Genomic DNA, 16,983 nt, shown 5'->3' on the forward strand with positions numbered 1-16,983 from the left:
GCATCATACTTCTAGCTCCTGGTGATTTATGATGTAAAAGATTGTACTCTCTCCTGGTCATCCGCGGTCACAGGACAGTGCAAAAGCGACAAATAATGGATTATTTGGGTCCGGCGTGAAGGCCTTATTTATTTTGTCACCTGCTCGCCCTGATATACAAGGGGTATATATATAAATAGCTGGAGTGTCGGATGTTAGTCCCCATAAAGATTCCGGTCAGTATGGATACCATCAGACTATTCGTTATATTCGCTACTGCAGCATGTATTGTGTCGGCACAGCCGCGCGGTATGGGAGCACTGATGGGTTCAGCTATGGACCCTAGGGTTAGCAATAGTATGGTCCCTGGTATGGGAAATGGACAGGAAAATGGAAAAGAACAGATGCCAAATTTGGCTCCTGGAAGTGGAAGTAATATGGGTAGCCGACTGTTTATGATGAACTATTTGAGACAACAAGAATGTAAGTTTTAATTCATTGGCGTTAGTATTAGATATGTCTCTCTGTTCTCCAGTAATGTTTTTATTTATTCATTCATTTATTTCTTTATTTTGGTCATAAACAGAATTTATAGGATTTAGAAAATGAATTTCCTACTTTGCAAACGTATAGTTGAGAAAGATAAAAGGTAGTTTTTAACTTCATTTACAATCATCATGTCATTTTCTACAATGTAAAACATTGTACAAGATCAAGTAAATAGTGCCTTTAAATATATAGATACAATAGTGCCAAACAATGAATTGATCTTCATCGTACTGATGTCTCGTCCTCATTAGACCCGTCAGCGATGTTCAAGGCCTAAACTTTGAAACCTTGAAACGACTGACAAAAATACAAAATAAGCAATAACATTGTTGGATAGTGTTTTATTTAATTATAAGAAAGCTTAATTGTCTAAGAATTAATAATGCCACATTCTCTTGGTGATTTCTTTGAAGTAGAGTATATGGTTATTTTATAATGTTACAACACAGTGGCAGGAGATGTGTGAACAAATGTATGTTATTCCTATCAAACGTTTTGTTTTATAATTGTCTGTATGTCAAGCGTCAGTTGAATTTGTGACACAAAATCGCGATAAAGATATACAAATTATTTGTCTGGGAGTCTAAGAATATTACAGAAAGGCCAGATACTTGCATTTTCTGTTTTGAGTGATTTTTTTATGATTTATTTGTATTTACCCTTTTCATACTTTGAAATATAGCACCAACTTTATACACATAAAAATGTCGTTGTACGATTTCTAATTATATAGTAGTTATTATTATCTAATCACATTTTTCTGTGTGGAACTCGAGGCACGTCGTCATATTCCTCCGATATCATGTTCGTCAACTTTTAATTCTATATTGTTTTATTTCAGTGTTGCTGCCGTACATGATGTGCCAGACATGTTTGCAGTATTCTAACTTCGTTACCTGCATGATGATAGAAATGTGTTCATTCGTCAACTGATGTAGTGTTATCATGTAAAAGACTCTATTAGACAATGACCTTTTCTTATGAGAGGGTAGTTTGAAAAGATTTGGTAGATATTGTCAGTGCTGTTTACTGCGTTATATCACGCTATAATTGTTCTTTAATAAAATGACTTGTTTTATTATCTATCTGTGTCAGTCGTTTTGTATTTTATGATGTCAAAAGTTCGTACATTTATATTATCAAAGCCAAAAGTAATACAAAAACACTACAGTATCAAAGTCTTTTAAGCTATTTCCGATACAGGTAAATAAATCACCAAATACACCTCATTATAACTGGAGAACTGCGGTTACAATTGATCTTTTTTTAACATCCCATGAAGATATTTATTTCAGTTCAGTTTTGATGACAAGAAAGTCACATCGGTTGACAGATTATTTGGTAACTAAAAACGAATTTGATATTTTGTTTACCTCAAACAATACAACTATTCGTTGTAAAAATAGCAACATTCCCGATCCTCCCAACAACAAAGATGATGAAATTGGCCTGCCTCTAACGGTCTATAACTTACATGGGTCACATACATCAACTGATTGAAACAGAGCTTAATTCAAACATGGCATTACTCAGTATTCCTTTTAGTATATATTTGATAACAAGCTGTCAATTTAATTCACTGTAAAGTTTCCAACAAAAAATCATCTTTATGCAGTTAATAAAATACTCTGTTTAAACGTGTTTGTAACGCAATGATACACATTTTAAAATGCTATGAATATTTGGTGCCCTGGAATTAAATACTGTTGCATGCGAGGGCTCATAGGCAATACGGAGGTCTTTGACAAAATTTTCTTCCATAACGTGTTACCTATCATGAGCGAGTGTAAGTATTAAGAAAATGGTCACGTGACACTAATTAATCATAACAAACACAAAATTTTAAAATGTACGATGCTTTAATAAATAATAATGACAAAGTGTTTGATGATTTTGAAATACTAATTTCAATGACGCTAATGTAATGTTTCTGTCTGCACTCTTCATTACAGTTTGTATAACGTCATCAGAATCAGATAGTTGTCCACACATCTTGGTATGAAATAACTACGTTGATGCAATGCTGTTGTTGGTGACATTGGCAAAACAGTTGTTATTGCAAACTGTTGTGATATCCAGATAAAAGTTATGAAAGACATGGTGTCCTAACATCGGTACTAGCTTTAAGTCTCGTGACTAGTTTCCACACATTCCCATCATAGAGCAAGTCACCATATTTCCTGTGGCAGTCCTCATACACATCTGGCACATCATCAAGGTCCTGACTGTAAAGTAAAAAAAAATTGTGTCTCTTTAAAACCGACAAAATAGCTTATTTATAGACAAACATATATAGGAATAACTATGCTATGAACATCGTCTATAGGTTGAAGGCACATGTTTTCAAATCCGCATGATCGAATGAATAAAGAAAAGTGCAAATCCATGTATTATTATTATTATAACTGTGATTCAGGATTCAAGTACAAAACTGTGTACTTGAAAAAAACGAAAGTAAAATCAGACATTTTTCTTTCACTGTGATATTTTTACATTGTACATCACTGCAGATTGAAGTGAAAACACCCGAACTCGTGGCTATCGTATTTTCCCAATGTTATCAAATCGAAGAGATATAAAGAAATCAATGAAATGATGTAATTAAAATCGTTAAATACATATATTATACTTAAATTATGATACAGAAACATGAGAGTTGATAAATCAAAATATTAACTGGCATTAAAGGACAGTTTTTATATAAAGTAAGTTTTAATATTGAGGATAGCTAAAAATTGTCATTATAATCATGATCAAAACTCATAGAACAAAATGTGAAAGGTTTACACGGGAACTCCCAAAAAAGGTATAGCAAAAATAAGACCAGGTGTTCCGGAAGATTGTACACAGAGGAATCTTAGAATAACATATACAATTCAAATCTATATTGTACGTACTTAAACTTATATCAGTGTTTCCACGAATCTAGTATGCATTTCTTCTAAGTAAATTCGTTGTTCGGGTAAGTATTGCTGATAATAGAAAAAGTGTAGAACTATCGACCAAACACCATGTTAGAAAGAATGATATACTTACATTCAGGTGAATCAAACATCGACATCATCATTAAACCCTGCATTCCATTTTGAGCAGACACGCAGCTGATCAAGGCCAAAGCCAGAACAAGGACGACCAAACAAGTCTTCATGGTGCTAGAGCAGCTGTAAGCTTGAGAACCTCAGAGATGAACAAGTGAGAACTGATGCCAGACAAGTGCTCCGGACCCTATATATATACCAAGAGTCTTGAAGGAGGTGCATGCAATCTGTCCCTTGCAGGCACCAGTTAACAGTGTGTGTCTGTGTCCACACCTTACATACTGTTAGATGATTGACAAAAAGACAATTCTGTATTGATATGACGACCTGGTCCTGTCGAATAGAACACAACATGGTCATTTCTGTTGACATCCATTGACAGGTCAATACGATAGTCTGGGTCAGAACACCATAGTTGTATCATTGACACCACATGTCTTGTTCTTATAGGTTGTCCAATAAATTGAAAAGTTTCTACTATAAAATAAATTTCATATGAATTTACACGTCAAATGTAAATTGGCATTTTATATATTATTGTTAAAAAACTACATGTAAATATTTATCTGAAAAGGTCAGAATAAAAGTTAATAGTGACCATATATCAAATTCCTGTATTTAAGACCTCAGAACCCGATTCTAAATGAGGTTGCACATGATTAATCTACAATGTTGGACTCCATTTGCTTTAATTCAAATACACATAACCAACTTCAGAGGAAAATCAAGATGAGTGAAGTGATCGTCTTCATCGCAAATCATTGTGTAATGACTGAATCGAGTGATATCAAATTATGATGGTTTTTGCTGTATTGTGCATGTTTATCTAAATGTAAGTTTTCAGTGATATCATGGATGATGAAACCGTCAAAAACATAATATATGTAGTTTTATCTTTAATATGTCAAACTTTCCCTTATATGTTTACGTCTAAAACAGTTACTCTGCAATGTACAATCCACGTCGTCATTTGTAATTAAAAAAAAATCTTTTTTGTACTTAACAATGTCTAACAGTACAACAATCTTTAACTCTACAATGGACGAAGGCTTTTTTTCCAATACAGACGAATCAATTGTTCATATCTAATATTCAAAATCAGCATTGACAAAAATTGAGGCGTTAGGACTGCCATTTGACCCTTTTCTATTGATCGCCATGATAAACGATGGCCATCTTGAAGAAATGCTTGTTTTACAACCAAACTTTGTCGAAGGAATTATATTATCGTCTATCTTCAATTTCGTTATTTCAAAAGCAATGTATTGATGCTTGCAATTGTGTTATCTTCTATGAATATAAATACCGAACCTAATATAGATATTAAGTTATTGAATTTTGCCTTTATTTACTAATAAAACAACAGTCGGGACAACTTCAAGCTCTTGCTAATATTTGTAAATATAGGGTGGAAGAAGGAAATTGCTGAAGTTAATTTGATGTGAAATATTAAATTTTTTTTTATAAAATTCTAAAGTTTGGTACATAGGTAAATGAATGTAACTTATGATTTCAAGGTAGCAGACTATTTAACTCGTTTTTTTTCTTGATTCAATAAAACATTCCAACATTTTTTGTATACATATCGCATCCAATAGACATATTTTAATGATCCGAGATGTATGACAACATAGAACCAAGCCTATACATCAGACTGCGTAGAGACCAGAGACTCATTGTATGTGTGATTGTCACTTCACGTAATAGCTTACATGTCACGTGATTAACGACACGTGATGTTATATGTCATAGACATCAAAGTGTCAGAGAAATGTCACACTATAAACTGAAAACAGACGTTTATGAAGGTAGTGTTCAGATTTCGTACAAATGTTCTTCAAATTTCAGTTGTTATTATTAAAGTATTTAGATAAAATTTCTTATTTTACTGAAATAAACAAGTGATAAAAATTAGTTGACATTTCGTGGAGATTTGGCAAATGTTCCTAACCCATTGTCCGGTGGTAGGTATTCTTAGAAAAAACCACCTACTTACAGATTCTATGAATATCATTCAATGAGGAATTTGCGCCAAAATGCTTGTGCTTCTTCGATAGAAACAATGTCCTTGATAAAATATTTTACAAATAACAATACATCAGAAGAGAGGATATTTTGTGGTATTTTATGTTGTCGTGACACCGAAGTTCATAACATGATTGCAGATTTAACGCATTGGCACATTTAAATACACTTCCACTTTCCGGAAATCTTAATAATATTTATAACGATTAACTAAATCTAATGGATCAATGTAGCTTTAAGATTACCTAAAATTACGTTAAAATAAACATCAATTATCAAAGGCATTTTTATAGTTAAAGGATTTCATGAACAAAAATGCGACATTGCTCAATGGAATTAAAAGTCAATATTCTGATATCACGCCATGCAGCTAGGTTAAGCAATGTGTTAAGACATTAATTATATAAAGTTGTTAAAGCATGTTCACTGATAAGCTTTCCATTCGGGAGTTATTCATTCCGGTTGAAAATAACTTAAGGTTACAGAAATCATTATCAGAGATACAACTCTCTCAATATAGTTAAAGAGTTAAAATCAAATTATCATGATTTGGTCAAAATAGCATCAACATTTATTTTAGTCATTTTAATATGTTTTACCTTTTTTTCTTGTAGTGGTCAAATACAGTCAAATTACACTATAGTCTAACTATATTATAACTAATGTTATATCTATAGGACACTTTAAGGTCGGGTAACATGTATATGACCTATAAATTCTTTATTGAAATCTGATTTCAACTTACAAATAAAATTAGTTGATATTTAAATCATATTTGTTAAAGTTAAGGTTACATATCATAGTGTTCAAAGTTTAGTTATTATTACGTGTAAGTTTTGAGGTCAGTCTACAGGTAACGTGTCACGTGTTGGTGGTCATGATATTAGTAAAGTTAAGCTATATTTGTTATATCAAAATTATATTCATATTGACCAAGTTATGGTTTAAGCGAAAACTGTACGAAAGACATCCAAATGAATATCTCCCATTTAATACAAATCTGGATAAGACACAAAAGAGCTAAACAATGGATTATACTGCGTCATACAGCCGTATAGTGTCAGTAATACTATGAAGCCTAAATATTAAACCTACATGTAGGGGGTGAGTGAGGAAAATCCAAAGAGATAGAAATAAATGTCCAGATGGAGAGGTACACTAGCCCTTGTGTTTTAGTGGTCAAACGGAGTTTGATGTGACTTGTAGAAGTGAGCGTTTAAGCTAGGTTAAACATTTGTAGAAATGATTTCAGTAGTAACCCGTAATTTCTCATTATAAACATATCGGCTATTGCTGAAGCCAGCAATATAATCATATATCTGTTCTATAACATTGACTTTCTAATTACCAGGTATTTAAAACAGACAGACATATAAACAGATTTGATACAGGCCACAAACGTGTATAGCACCTGTCAATGAAATAGCATTTGATAAAGTACTGTAGAGCCAAGTAAGGAATCACAAATGCATTTAAATCCATCAAGAACGGCGTTGTGTCGTTTTTAGGTTACATATTTGGAATAAATGTCTGACTTCTCACATTATTTTCTTCGATATTTTGACTTCCGCTATTTTAATATACTCCCGTGTGTATCATTTATTATCTATAACAGTTGTAGTCTATCATTCACACTTAACTAAGAAGAATTCCTGTGATTGGACATGTATATGTCAGGTTGACATATCGACTTCAGCCTGGGGCTTTTGTCTATAGATCATGGTGGTCACTCTATATGACCCTCAAGGATTCTTTAGTGTCTCGGAAAGCTGGTCACTGGTTCGGTGCAGTGTGAACTATAGTCGGCCTCTATATCTCTATTTCTGATGTATATAAAGTGGAAAAACAATCCAACTTGAAAATATTGAACAAAAGACACACAATTAAATAACACCTTTCATTACAAATTAAGAATTGGATATAGTAAAAACCAAAGTACAAATAACAGCTTCCTCTCTTCAGGATCCGTCCGAGATGCTACGGACTTAACCTGAAATCATTAAACATAGAAGGCACTGTTTCTGTATCCTTTTTTTTCAATTGAGCTCAAAATCAATCTCCATTAAAATATATATGTGATGGTGAGTTCAATTTAGACTGTCCTGACACCGTTTTATGTAGTTGCACCATATACTAGTTTCTTAAACGGTAAAATAATGAGACGGAGAATAAAGTAATAACGTTTCTCTCCGCAATCACGTGATATCTAAGTAATGTAACATGGATTAAAAAAGAAAGAAGCCATTCAAATGAGCTTTCTGTGTTTTAAGAATTAAAATACAATAAATATAAACTTGAATTCGATGCAAATAGTTTACAGTATCAGTACAGTCATTGGGGTTAGATAATAGTAACACTTGGGCTGGGCGTTAATGAGAAATCAGACGTCATATTTGTCATACAAGATTAATGTAGTAGCGGCGATCCTATTTGATGTCTAATATCGTTAAAATCTACACCACCATACCGGATGTAGAAAACACAGGAGGGAGTTAGATTTTTTTTTTATTGATGTCAGTTTTATGGAATTGCTACGTTACCTATGGATGTATTGTAGTATGTAGTGATCAGGTGTGTAAAAATGTGTGATAGGTAGATCAGTAGAACTGTCTACCATCTTTGTAAATCTTCAATATTTATATTGCACTAGGTAGCATACACTGCTTTGTTGACAGTAGATAGTGGCTAGCTTGAAATCCGACGTACTGTTTGTTACACCCAGCTTCTGTTCCCGATGTGGACAGTATACACTGTGGTTCAGGACAGAACTTACATGGTGGATTTATCAGTTAAACATGAAGTTCCTATCCTTGTTCCCACATGTTTAACTATAATGTACAATGACGACATCTGTATCTTTTTCTACATCAGATTAAGTGTAATCAAATTAAAGACTTTCCCTGTAATATTTACCTGTCTATAGAGACTAGTAACATTTGGATCCTAATGTAATCATTTTTATTTTAATTAAACTTCTATATAGAGGTCACCTGTCTATAGAGACCACCTTTCTCTGATCCCTAGAGTGATTTATGTATATAAATGTGATTGTATAAGGAAAAATGTTAACTCTAGCCTTATGCTAATAATACCATACATCATCTATTGATTTTGTCTACAGAGAAAAATATTGTGCTGCTTTTTCACGAAGTAACGCTGAAAAAAACCCAAAACGATAAGATATGTCATATAACAAAATATTGACAACAAATATGAAGTTGCTGAAAATAAAATAAAAACAAATCAATTGTAGAGATAACACCTCGATCGATTCGCCTTGGGTTTGTCTCTCTCTCTTAAACCTGTGTAATTCTTTTCCGTGTCGTTTCCTACTGCAGCTGTACCTAGTTTTTTGTCTGAGGTAATGAACGTTAATATCGCACCTTTACTCAAAACATTATTTTGTAGAAATTTTTATTCAAATATTTACCTTGGAAATTTTGAAAAAAAAAGTGTTCAAATATCAAAATTGGAAAAAAATATAATTTTGATTATAAATTTTCTCAGCCATCTTCAAAAAGGTGTGATTTTCACCATATCGTTGTCGCGTTGTGTTGTTAAAATCTGACATTTTATGAGTGAAAAGAGCTTGCTGTACTGAGTAGTAACAAGCAGGTGTGATGGTAATCCCCATCGGAAAAGTGACAAATATAACTATAGTATATGTATACATGTATAATTTCTCATCTGAAACATCTTTTCTGATTGAAGTGATTGCTTACTTTACGGACACATTTTAGGTATTTTTATGATACGAAACTTCAAATAAACAAGTAAACAAGCCTGCAATCGAAAGGCTGGGAGCGCTCCCTCGTCACGTGACCAAACTCAAGTCCATATCTTGTCCAATCGTCTGTTAATTACTTTACATGTACGGTTCACTCACCGCACCATGCTGATTAATATATGTAAAAATGTTTTATTTACGACGTTTGTGGTCTTCGTCAAGTTATTTATTTGTTTACTTAAAGTTTACATGGTTTTGCGTTCTCGTTACAGCGAAGGTCACACGAAGGCACTGTCCTTACAAGGGTCGAGGTCTGAGGTCACAAGAAGGCAATTCAGAGGTGCCATCTAACAACATAAACGCCACAACCGGGATACAACCATACTACAGCGCCTAACAAGATATTATTGGCAGGATGATATAGAGGAGGGGGTGGGGGAGGTATGTAGATGGTCAAGGTGATGCCGAAAAGAAACGGAAAGCTACATAATATACGTTGAAAATGATATAACATCTATTACCTGACAATATCTAAACGTAGCACATACGTAAAACAGGTGCGATAATAAAATATAGATATCAGTAGAACTAATGTTGAGGATCCAGGAGATGCCGAAGAGAAACGGAAAGCTACTTTATGAAACAAACAAGAAAATCAGATACATTCAATTTGTATACTGGAAAAAACATTTGTTATATTTGTACAGTCAAATTATCGTCCCGAAACCCCGTGTATCAAAATCCAAAGTATAATGCCAAATCGGCAAAGAACTGAAAGTGACAGTATAATAGTATGACTACTGTAGGGGGAGGGGGTTGATTGAGATATCTTATCTGGAGCAGGAGAGGTTCCCACACTTAACACGAGGCTTTCATGTATGCTGAACTTCAAAAGTCTTATCCAAGGATCGAAATTTTCATTTGTGCAAGTTTATCGTCCAGATGTGATGGAGTGTGGTCTACTTCAATTTCTAATCATTACAAATGTATGATCCGGAAAATGTTTGAAAAAGATAACCCATATTAAATAGACGATGTCCTTAGTACAGACATATCTCACAAGAGCAATAATGTTAACATTTGTGATTCAGAACTGTGTATACATGTAAATAGAAATGAAATTAGCTTTGATTAGAAAATTATTATCTTAGATGCATAATGCCGTTAATATCCATTCTTAAAAAGAAGAATTGTTCCTGATTATGTTTACCGTAGTCATTGAACGGGGATATTCTCTTTAGAAATGCTTTCAGTTTGCATATATATGAATTGTTTTTGCATAATTTGCGTCATTCCACCCATCACCCCAGAATTCGGAGAAAGTCTGGGTACGCAGCGCGCAATCGCTAACATTGGACACAAGTTTCAGAGGTTGTACTGGTACGCCAGGCGAAAATGATGACAGACAAGTGTGGCCCTTTATGGAATCATAGTGAAGACATGTTGGATAGATCTAGTGAAAAAGTACGACGAGGATTAATAGTATGTCCAACATTTTCTTGTAACTGGGTGACTGAGATGCAGAAAAGGCGAAGGAAAAGTTTCCTTTATTCCTGGTAATAATAAACTCCATGTGTAGCTCTAGAAAACAAAATTGGCGGCTAGTGTAGATGTATTGGCGCTACAAATAGAAGATCGGCTTCTAATGAACAGGGCGTTGAAGAATTGTCTAGGTAAACCTGTTATTATAAACACAAATCCTTTCCAACACGTTTGTTAAATACATTTATGATGTATTATTCAGTATTGTGATACATTTCTGGTGAATATTTAAGCACATTTGACAACACGCTTTGGTAAATGAACGCAAGTTTTATCTGAGACCTATTGTAGGTGTCCGGTTCTATTATCAGAACTATTTCCCCGTGTATTTTACATGACTGAATTCAGGCAATGTACTAATTTCCAAATTTCCAAGAGCTGGACAGGAATAGCACTAAAAGATATTTAAGGAGAAAATGTGAAGACTCTCAAGGCCAGCCTTGTGTTTAAAGACCACTGACTGTCTTGGCGGGCGTCGGTTCTACATAATACAGCATTTTACAATAACTCCTGTAATTTGTGATTGCTTTTCAGTCCATGTTGAGTTTAACTTCACGTTCTGAAACTTTTCTTGAAAGAAGAAAATATTTCTGAAACAACGAAAAACTTTAACGTACTCGACTTATGTGACGTTTAAATTGTGGAGACATGTACTCCCTAACATGAGTGCATTTTCTACAACTGAAATTATTTTGAAAGACACTATCTAAACACACAACGTTACCTCTCTGTACCATAAAACGTTGAGTGTAAATGACACAGTGTGTAAGACTGTCAACAAAAGTACTGTGGGTGGACCAGCTACCAGTATAACTGACTATACAAAACTCAATCAGTTCATTACCTACATGACACAACATCGAACTTCGGTTAACTTTTTATTGCAGGACAACATAACACAGCAGTGAACAAAACTTATAAAGCAAAGAGAGTAAATATAACAGTGTACACTGTATATAGTTATACAGTGACTTTACAATATCTATAATACAGAGTGAGTTATCATAACATGGTATATAATAACAGTGAACAGAGAAGAATTTTGAAAACAATAGTTTCATTTTTTGAGCAATTAAAGATATATTGAATATATGTAAATATGTATTTACTGATATGCACAGTAGTCCAGTGATTTTACCCCAAAATAATCCTAACTTTAAACTAATTCCAATAAAATTTATTTTTGGTATGTATTACTATTTAAACAAAGTGATCAGTTTTATAACAGGAAAAAAAAATTCTCCTGAAATAAAAAAAAAATCAGGAATATTTTTTGTCTGACTACAGGTTTAAGATCATAAGGAATGTCACCTATCTCTTACTATGTACATCTATCTGTATGAAAATCCAAAAATAAATTCTGTTGTAATTAGTCTGAAGTTCTGTTTATGATTGGACAAGAAACATAAAAATATATAAAACGTATTTTATCTACAGTATGTGTTTACATATGGACGAAATTATTGATAAAACATGTAAAGGATGCTGATTCAAAGGGAGATCACTCTTACATCAGTTAGGTATTAAATCAGAGGTAAAATAAACACGATTCACAGATAATGTAAAATGTAAAATTTTGCCAAAATTAGGATTTTGTCTTCTTAACTGATTTGGCATATTACTGCACATGGTGCTTCATTCTGATTTATTTTTTGTAAAAGAGATAGAAAAGCAAAAGAAACAAAAAAAAAAAAAAAAAAGAGAAATACAAACTAGAGGATCATTGAAGTACTCTGACTGGAACTTACTTAGCTGATAATAGACATGTTATACAAACACTTTTATAACAATAATTGATCCCTGATGATATATTACACTTGGGCAGTAGATAACTATTGCCAATTTTCAATAAAAACAAATCTATATTTATTTTACCAGATGAAGGAAAACAGACTAACAGTAAATATTGCAGACCATCCTTCCTCTGCTCCTGCATGTGGTACAATGTATATATCAAAATCTGATGTAAATATCACTTTCTTTACACAAAGTTTGCACATTTTTTTGTAAAACCAATAAACTAAAGTGTAACTGACTATATCATACTATTGTACATTGTATCAACAAAAAGAAAACAAAAAAAGTTTGAGCCAAAGTCAGTTCAGAGTGAGCTGGTTGATTAGTGAGGTGCTGTTCGTTGGGTGTGGATACCGAAAGGTATGCTGGGCAATGAAATCAATCACAACATACACCTAGCGTCACCAGTAAGAGGGATATTTATAGGCCAACTAGTTTCCTCTCTGATGCAAGGCTTTGTCAGGGGCACAATGAATATCAGACACAAAATTAGCTAGCCTGTAACTTTCCCACTGACCGGCGACACTTGGTGTGTGGTGTGATTGAAACTTACTTGGATTATATCAAAAATGTTCTAACATCGACACAGCAATAATCACAATATCACAACTGTAACCGTCATTCATTCAGTATTGCATCAATGATAAAATACAGGCTTTTACATTATTACTCCTGAGTCGAACCAAAATAATAATAATAATAACAGTAAAATAGCAAAGAGAAATTCGAGCATGACTAAAACATGAAATGGGAGCTAGACAGTAAGAGCCATTTGTACTATAGAAAGAGAACCACAACTACTATAATGCTGTGGGTTTTTTTGGACAAAATGAACCTTAATGATATTATACATATCGAATAAAAGAAAAGATTTACAAGTAGTGTAATTTTCTATATCAATAAGGATGTAATGCATTTGTTTCCTTTCATCAAGGAATTCATAAATGATATATAATTGTCTCATTCTCTTATGAAAATATTCTGTCTGTTTAAACAGAAATAAACCAAAAATATTGTACAAAATAATATGTGAAGAAATATATTGTTGAAAAAGTATGCACACAAAATATTTATACATCTGTTGTACATATGTAAAAGATAACAGAGATAAACATACACAAACATTAATGAACATCTATTGTAAACAACAAAGTCTTAAAATTCAAACATCTGTATGTTTGTCATAACTTATGTCAACCTTCCTTGTTTTGGTTTATGACAATAGAATGTAGACCTTTAAACACCTAACGATGTCAATCATCAGAATTTAATCACAAACAAATTTGTTTTAAACTTCTGGAGGTTTCATCTTTTGTTGACCACAATTTCTTTGAGGCTATTATTGTACAATATGCTAAAGGACTAACACATTACCTATAACTTAAGTCAGGAGGTGGACTTATCACATCAAATTGAAATAACATTTATTTGTAATTTTACTGTACAGCAGTTTGATATGTGTGGGCTTATAATCAGACGTTCCCTTATTGCCAAGTATGTAGGCTACCTGTGTTTCTAACACCCAATGACAGATATTTAGTCACCAGATGTACTTTTATTGCACAAAATTAAATAAAAAGTTTTGTTGTTGTTAACATTCTATTTATACTATATTGCTTTGGTAAATGTGACCTATTCTAGTCTCTGTACACAGTGTTCACAACAAACAGGTTACACATGAAAAGTCCAGAATGGGGAAATGAAATGTGATTGAGCCATATATTAAGAACGAAGAGAGGTATTTCATCATCATAATCTCAAGTGCTTTGTAGATATGAAGTAAATCTATGATGACAAATAAAGTACTGATGGAGGGATATAATACTGAGTAAAAAATCTTTCAGAACAAGGAACATACATGTATAATGGCAGTGAGATAAATAAGTTTCATCATATTCAGTATCTTAGATACTCCAGCTGAATTTGAAAATAACAAACCTGACTCGCTTACAGGACTTACATACAGCTGGAGACTTACATAAAGTTTGTTGATCTATCCGTCTTTTAATTTGCTTCTAGAAAAAAAAAGAAATCTGTTTTGTTTCCAACCAAGACGGCAGAAAATATGTGTGTAAGAAGTAATTATGTCTAAACAGTTAAATAATATGACATGTTTCCCTATTTTGCTGTAACGATGTATATTTTGATGACAAGAATATATAAAGAAAAGTCCTTAATATGTCTAATCATGCTTTCTTTGTCTTTTTCTTGCTTGACTTGGATGATCTTCCTTTGTGACTTGAGGTGGACTGTTTTTGAACCATAGCTGAGCTGCTGCGATGGCTGTGGGACCCCCTGTTATGGTGCTCCAGACTTTTCTCGTACAGTGGAACCATGCTGCGCACCATTGCCCAGTAGTTATTCTATTAAATGAATACAAAATAAAAAGACTTGTTATATATGAAATACACCATTTCATTGTAGCATGTGAAGGGAGCATCATTCCCTTGTGTTGCTACCATATCAGTATGGAACTCCTTAGATCCTTAGCCCTATCTTATGCAAATATTGAAACATTGTCTTTTCCAGGGATTTTGTTTATTTTGCAAAAGTCACTTGCCTAGTTTACTTTAGAGTGCTACCTCTTTGACATAAACAGACCAAATGACACCAGTCTTCAAATATGTAGCCTTAAATAGTCAGGGAATAGTAGAGCTGAAAAAGGACATCCCTGCTTAACTTCTTCAATACAAAGCTAACAATTTATCAATCAGTCCTCGTATATCTGTGATATATTACACTATTTTGATAAGAACTGTATGGGTCATTATATATTTTAGTAAGTATAAATGGATATATGATATTTTAGTCTTCTATGTATAGTATGCTTGCTATATCTTAATCTTCATAATTAATGTTGTTTATGTAATATTAATGTGAAATCATTCTGTGATATCTGTGTATATATTACTGCAGGACCATATTGTAAATTAGATATTTCTAAATATGTAATTCTGGATAAATAAAAGGTATTATTATTGAATAGTTTTCCAATGGAGTTAAATATTTGATTACCTGGAGTGTGGTCAGTCTTGGGCTAGGAGGAATTGCCGCTTCAGCCTCAAGTAACTCACCAGTATCAGCAATGTTCTGCAATAGAGCAGAAATGAGAATTTCTAGTTTCTACTATCTGTTTTATAATGAAACATGAGAATAGAACCATGATTAAAAAAATCTTCTAATTTTTTCTTACTACGTCACTGTCACTTTTCATTGTATATGTATTTGTCCTGTATCTACCTTTAGTAAATGACTATATTCACTTTACAGTTTCTAATCTGGAATTAAGCACATTCACTTTACAGTTTCTAATCTGGAATTAAGCACATTTATTTTGTTAAAGTCAAAATCCTGGCTAACAATTGTATAAACTTATATATTAATGATAGCATTGTTTCCTATTGAACTTTGATTTTCAAATTGTTGTTGATGCTTCATTTGTGTTATTGAGTTGCATGATTTCCTTCTTAAGAAAAAAAGACAAAACTTCTTAATACACGCTTGGGAACTTGCTGTGAAACATGGTGAATACTGTTTGTACAGTCTTGCATGAACGTCCTCAACAGACTTCATCCTTTGTCTCTTATGTGCACGAAACCTGTACTGAAAGTGATCATGATATGACCTCTTTAATTCGGTAATAACTAATATAATTCTTAAGCAAAGTCTCAGGAACATATCTGACATCCTTCACATAGCATTTCATTTCAATCATTTCATTTCAATTCAGGTACAACTTTTACTCATAACCTGCAAATGAGGTGTGAATTATCGATGTTATACCTGAAGAAATTGTTCATTCCTTAATCGTGCTCGCTCCCGCTCTGCTGTCTCTTGAAGTATACGACTATCCTGACTTCTTGTGTAAGATAAGCTATAGTTCATCAGAGCCTCCCTCTGGGTCAGTCTTCAAGAAAGAAAAGATGATGATGAAGAAAAGATGATGATGATGATGATGATGATGATGATGATGATGATGATGATGATGATGATGATGATGATGATTGTGTTAAGGTTTATTGCATGTATGATTTCACAAAAAAATCAAAACATATTGGAATGTGTAGAATGTGAACTAGCTGTAGATACAATTTCTTTCAAAATTTGAAAGTAATAGGCCTACGCCAGGCTACGGAATGCCCCCCTCCCTTTCATTCCATTTTCAAAACAACGACTGTAGTTGACTTACATTTCCTCGTGAAGTCTACTTAGCTGAAGTTCAGTTCGGGTCCAGTTCGCAAGCTTGTCATCATATGTTTCCACTGCGTCATATCTAGGATCTGTAGGTCGTTTCATGCCTACGGCACTGGAAGCAGTGCCTGCACT

At 33.2% G+C, this 16,983-nt stretch overlaps 2 protein-coding genes across 2 annotated transcripts; one reads left to right on the forward strand and one right to left on the reverse strand.

Annotated features, from left to right (window-relative positions):
• Window positions 1–221: 221 nt before the first annotated feature.
• Window positions 222–1,461, forward strand: LOC132548670 (uncharacterized). The gene is made up of 2 exons (XM_060212549.1): window positions 222–462; window positions 1,370–1,461. Exons 1-2 carry the CDS (start codon window positions 222–224, stop codon window positions 1,459–1,461), a joined length of 333 nt encoding a protein of 110 aa, XP_060068532.1.
• A 12,249-nt stretch (window positions 1,462–13,710) lies between these two features.
• Window positions 13,711–16,978, reverse strand: LOC132548678 (centrosomal protein 15 kDa-like). The gene is made up of 4 exons (XM_060212559.1): window positions 16,847–16,978; window positions 16,441–16,564; window positions 15,673–15,747; window positions 13,711–15,020 (listed from the first exon to the last, which is right to left on the reverse strand). The coding sequence occupies exons 1-4, from the start codon at window positions 16,951–16,953 to the stop codon at window positions 14,844–14,846; spliced, it is 483 nt and encodes a 160-aa protein (XP_060068542.1). The 5' UTR covers window positions 16,954–16,978; the 3' UTR covers window positions 13,711–14,843.
• Window positions 16,979–16,983: the final 5 nt, after the last annotated feature.

This window comes from Ylistrum balloti, unplaced genomic scaffold (genome assembly GCF_031769215.1).
Source record: "Ylistrum balloti isolate Yb309-2 unplaced genomic scaffold, AGI_CSIRO_Ybal_v1 Utg370024, whole genome shotgun sequence".
Classification (NCBI taxonomy): Eukaryota; Metazoa; Mollusca; class Bivalvia; order Pectinida; family Pectinidae; genus Ylistrum; species Ylistrum balloti.

What these genes read in the sequence shown, in the direction of transcription:
- LOC132548670 (XM_060212549.1), top strand. Translation starts at nt 222, where the DNA reads ATGGATACCATCAGACTATTCGTTATATTCGCTACTGCAGCATGTATT. An exon ending in CTATTTGAGACAACAAGAAT is followed by an intron (nt 463 to 1,369) that starts GTAAGTTTTAAT and finishes GTTTTATTTCAG; the next exon opens with TGTTGCTGCCGTACATGATG.
- LOC132548678 (XM_060212559.1), bottom strand. Translation starts at nt 16,953, where the DNA reads ATGAAACGACCTACAGATCCTAGATATGACGCAGTGGAAACATATGAT. An exon ending in AGTAGACTTCACGAGGAAAT is followed by an intron (nt 16,565 to 16,846) that starts GTAAGTCAACTA and finishes TCTTTCTTGAAG; the next exon opens with ACTGACCCAGAGGGAGGCTC. An exon ending in CAAGACTGACCACACTCCAG is followed by an intron (nt 15,021 to 15,672) that starts GTAATCAAATAT and finishes TTCATTTAATAG; the next exon opens with AATAACTACTGGGCAATGGT.